Raw genomic sequence first — 3357 nt, 5'->3', positions numbered from 1 at the left:
CCCACCCTCTTTACGAGTCGTCCGTTGGATGCTGGACGCCGCAGATGCAAGCGTCGTCCTCTCCCCTCTGATCTGTGCGCGCTCGCGTGCATCAGGGTGTGGGAGCCACCGCTCTTGGACTCTTCTTCCCCGCGCGCGAGCTGGCCGGCCGCCGCCGCCGTCCGTCGCGGATCCGACGGCCGGGCCGGAGTACGGCCGCGCGCTCGCTCCAGCGGTGGCTATACAAATGGATCGAGGAGCACGCCATTGGCGAACGCGGCACCTCGCTTTCTCCACCCCCACCACCACCTCCACCTTCACCACCACGGCGACGCGAGGAGGAGGGGGAGAAAAATTAAGTATTTTTTTCTCCTCGCCTTTAGTCATGTCACCTCTCACATCACACTGTCCCTTTCCTCCCTTTCACCTAAAAGCCCTAACAGTGTCACGCCCCTGTAACCTCCTCTCCCCTCTCACTCTCTCTCTCACAGTACAGCTGCAGCCGCTGCCGCTGCCGCTGCTCACTACTACTCCGTATACCTCTGTTCCATCTCTCACTAGCTTCAGGGATCTCTCCTTTTTAGGCCAAACAATCCATCCACCAGCCCCTGCACCTCCCTCCCTCTAAAAATAGTAACAGTGCGCGCCAAAAATGCAATTCCCCACTCTCTCCTCTTCACGCTACTAGATACTCCAGCGCGCACAAGAAGCGGCTGCAGCAGGAGGAGCAGCTGGGGGGATTCATGGACCTATGAGGGGAGAAGAAGAAGCAGCAGCAGCAGCCACCACCGCGAGCAACGCAGGGTGAGTGGCAGAGAAAGGATCTCGATGTCTTTGCCCTTCGCTTGTTATCTCCTTATCTCACTCTTTGCTGCTAGCCAGCTCCTGCAGATTCTCAGGCAGGCCCGCTTCGGTTGCTGCCGGTATCTTGTTCTTCTCCGCCGTTCTGACACGGCTGCCGCCGCCGCCGCCGCCGCCGCGAAAAGGTATAATAAGCTGCCGTGCTGGTGCCTCCGGCCATTACCCATCGATTCCTCCCCACATGTGCGTCGCAGAAATGTATTGTTTCTTACAGAAAGAGATGGATACATCATCCCTTTCACACACACGCGCCGCGTACACGAACATCGGAGCGGAGCAGAGCACTAGCCGCCAGATAGATCTCTCGATCCCCCGGATATCTGAATGGAATCATCAGCTTCGTCATTCGATCGTGTTGAAAAAGGGAGAGGATTGCATCAAGTGTGTTTCTTGGGTGGTGACACAGATTGATGGAGCTGTCGCCGAACCAGGAGAGCAGCCCACCGACGGCCGGAGGAGGAGGAGGAGGCGGTGACGGCGCCGGCGGATCGACCAGCGCGGGCGCGTCGTCGTCGGCGGGGGGCGGCGGCGGCACCGGCACGCCGCAGACGCCGAGCCGGTATGAGGCACAGAAGCGGCGGGACTGGAACACGTTCGGGCAGTACCTGCGGAACCACCGGCCGCCGCTGGGCCTGGCTCAGTGCAGCGGCGCGCACGTGCTGGAGTTCCTCCGCTACCTGGACCAGTTCGGGAAGACCAAGGTGCACACGGCGGCGTGCCCCTTCTTCGGCCACCCGAACCCGCCGGCGCCGTGCCCCTGCCCGCTGCGCCAGGCGTGGGGAAGCCTCGACGCGCTGGTCGGCCGCCTCCGCGCCGCCTTCGAGGAGAACGGCGGCCGCCCGGAGTCGAACCCGTTCGCGGCCCGCGCGGTGAGGCTCTACCTCCGCGAAGTCCGCGAGCACCAGGCCCGCGCGCGGGGCGTCAGCTACGAGAAGAAGAAGCGCAAGAAGCCGCAGCCCGCCGACACCAGCGGCGGCGGCGGCGGCGGCAGCAGCAGCCACCCGCACCCGCCGCAGCCTCCGCCGCCGCCGCCGCCCGCCGGCGCGGCCTGCTGATGACGGGCAACTAGTACGTACGTGCGCACGCACCCATTTGCCATTTGGTACGCCGGATTGAGCATATTTTATGTAGGTTTCGATTAATTGCTTGTGCATGCATGCATGTTTTTTTTTATCAATTCTACGCGGCAGCTCCATATCCGGACTGATCATCTTGTTGATCGATGCTACTCCTACATTTGTTGTTCGCTTTCTACTTTCTACTAGCAGCTCCAGCAGCTTCCTCCTGCTTAATTTTCTTGTCAAATTTTGCTCGTCGAAGCAAGTTGCGGCCCTTACTTTTCACTGCCGTGACGATGATGGAAACTAGTATATTGTACGTACCATGAGTCCCTCAAAGTCTAGAGATCGAGAAGCAGACGAGAGAGAGAAAGAGAGAGAAATTCAGAGTGATGACCGGTCTTCACACTCCATCTGTCTCTCTCTCTCTCTAGCTAGAGATAGGCCAAGAGGATGCATGCATCTGGCAATAATCTCTGTTGTCTCTCTCTCTCTCTCTCTCCCGATGGTCGCCTCGCCCTGTACTACTACTAGTTTGGTGCCGGATCTCGCGTTCATGCACCTCGTGTGCGAATTGCTGTCGAGTCCAATCCAAATCCAAAAGATACCACACTGCTCCTGCTCCTGCTCCATTTTTCTCTTTTCACGCATCAAGTCGATCCGGTCCTGATCTCTTGGGGTTTCCATGCATGTTCTGATATGATTCCTGTGCCGCTTCCTTTTTCTGGAGCTCCCGCCGCGCCAGCGAGCCTGCGCCGCCGTGCGCGGGCAGGTACGCGCCGCGCGCACGGAACGGAGGCGAGGACGACGACGGCTACTGTTGCTCGTCCTCGGTCTCCGCCATGAACAGTACGGCACTGTTCTTCTTCCCGCTTAGCGACCGCGTGCCGGCTGCTGGTTCGCTGGCCGGGGTGAAATGACCGAATAGTTTTACCTCTCTAGCTAGCTACCTCTGTCTTTTTCTCCGGGCTGCTTGCAGTAGTACTCGATCGATGATCAGTAGGCTATACATGGGGGTGAAGCCAAATGAGGGGATGCTGCATGTTTTGTTAACTGTACATATCAACTGTTCAGCTCTAGCTGGTTTTCTCCCAATTTGCATTGATTCCCTTGATTCGAACTGTCATTTTCCTTTTGGATTTCGTCTGTGGCTTTGTGTCCAGCTGCTGATGATTTCATGCGTCAAAGTTTGACATGCATGGATGCATGAATATGCTGTGTGTGTGTATAAAAGATGCGTAAGTGACGCTATGCTAGGCAAACTAAACCAGCAAAGCAAAAGCATCTAGATGAAATTTTAATAGTTTGATTAGGACAGTGCTCTTGCTTATCTAGGTTGGCAGGAAATTTTTCTTACCAGAAAAACAACTTATAAATATTGCATGATCGTGCATGATCATGAGTACTTGATTTATATCTCAGCCCAATGTGTCTGAAGCTGTACTATAGATTGAAAGAT

General features: G+C 56.7%; 1 protein-coding gene across 2 annotated transcripts; it reads left to right on the top strand.

The window, feature by feature from the left end:
- The first annotated feature begins 559 nt into the window (after positions 1 to 559).
- On the top strand, positions 560 to 2118 carry LOC121053609 (protein G1-like3). 2 transcript variants are annotated; one of them, XM_040521229.1, is made up of 3 exons: positions 560 to 783; positions 871 to 965; positions 1247 to 2118. In XM_040521229.1, the coding sequence occupies exon 3, from the start codon at positions 1251 to 1253 to the stop codon at positions 1893 to 1895; it is 645 nt and encodes a 214-aa protein (XP_040377163.1). In that variant the 5' UTR covers positions 560 to 783; positions 871 to 965; positions 1247 to 1250; the 3' UTR covers positions 1896 to 2118. The 2 variants fall into 2 exon arrangements, with proteins under 2 accessions (XP_040377163.1, XP_040377162.1); XM_040521228.1 differs by having other exon boundaries at positions 862 to 965.
- The last annotated feature ends 1239 nt before the right edge of the window (positions 2119 to 3357 follow it).

This window comes from Oryza brachyantha, chromosome 2 (assembly GCF_000231095.2).
Source record: "Oryza brachyantha chromosome 2, ObraRS2, whole genome shotgun sequence".
Lineage (NCBI taxonomy): Eukaryota > Viridiplantae > Streptophyta > Magnoliopsida > Poales > Poaceae > Oryza > Oryza brachyantha.
Note: the sequence above shows the minus strand (reverse complement) of the source record. Positions and strands in the feature narration are given on the sequence as shown.

Coding starts and splice junctions, on each gene's coding strand:
- LOC121053609 (XM_040521229.1), top strand. CDS start 1,251: ATGGAGCTGTCGCCGAACCAGGAGAGCAGCCCACCGACGGCCGGAGGA.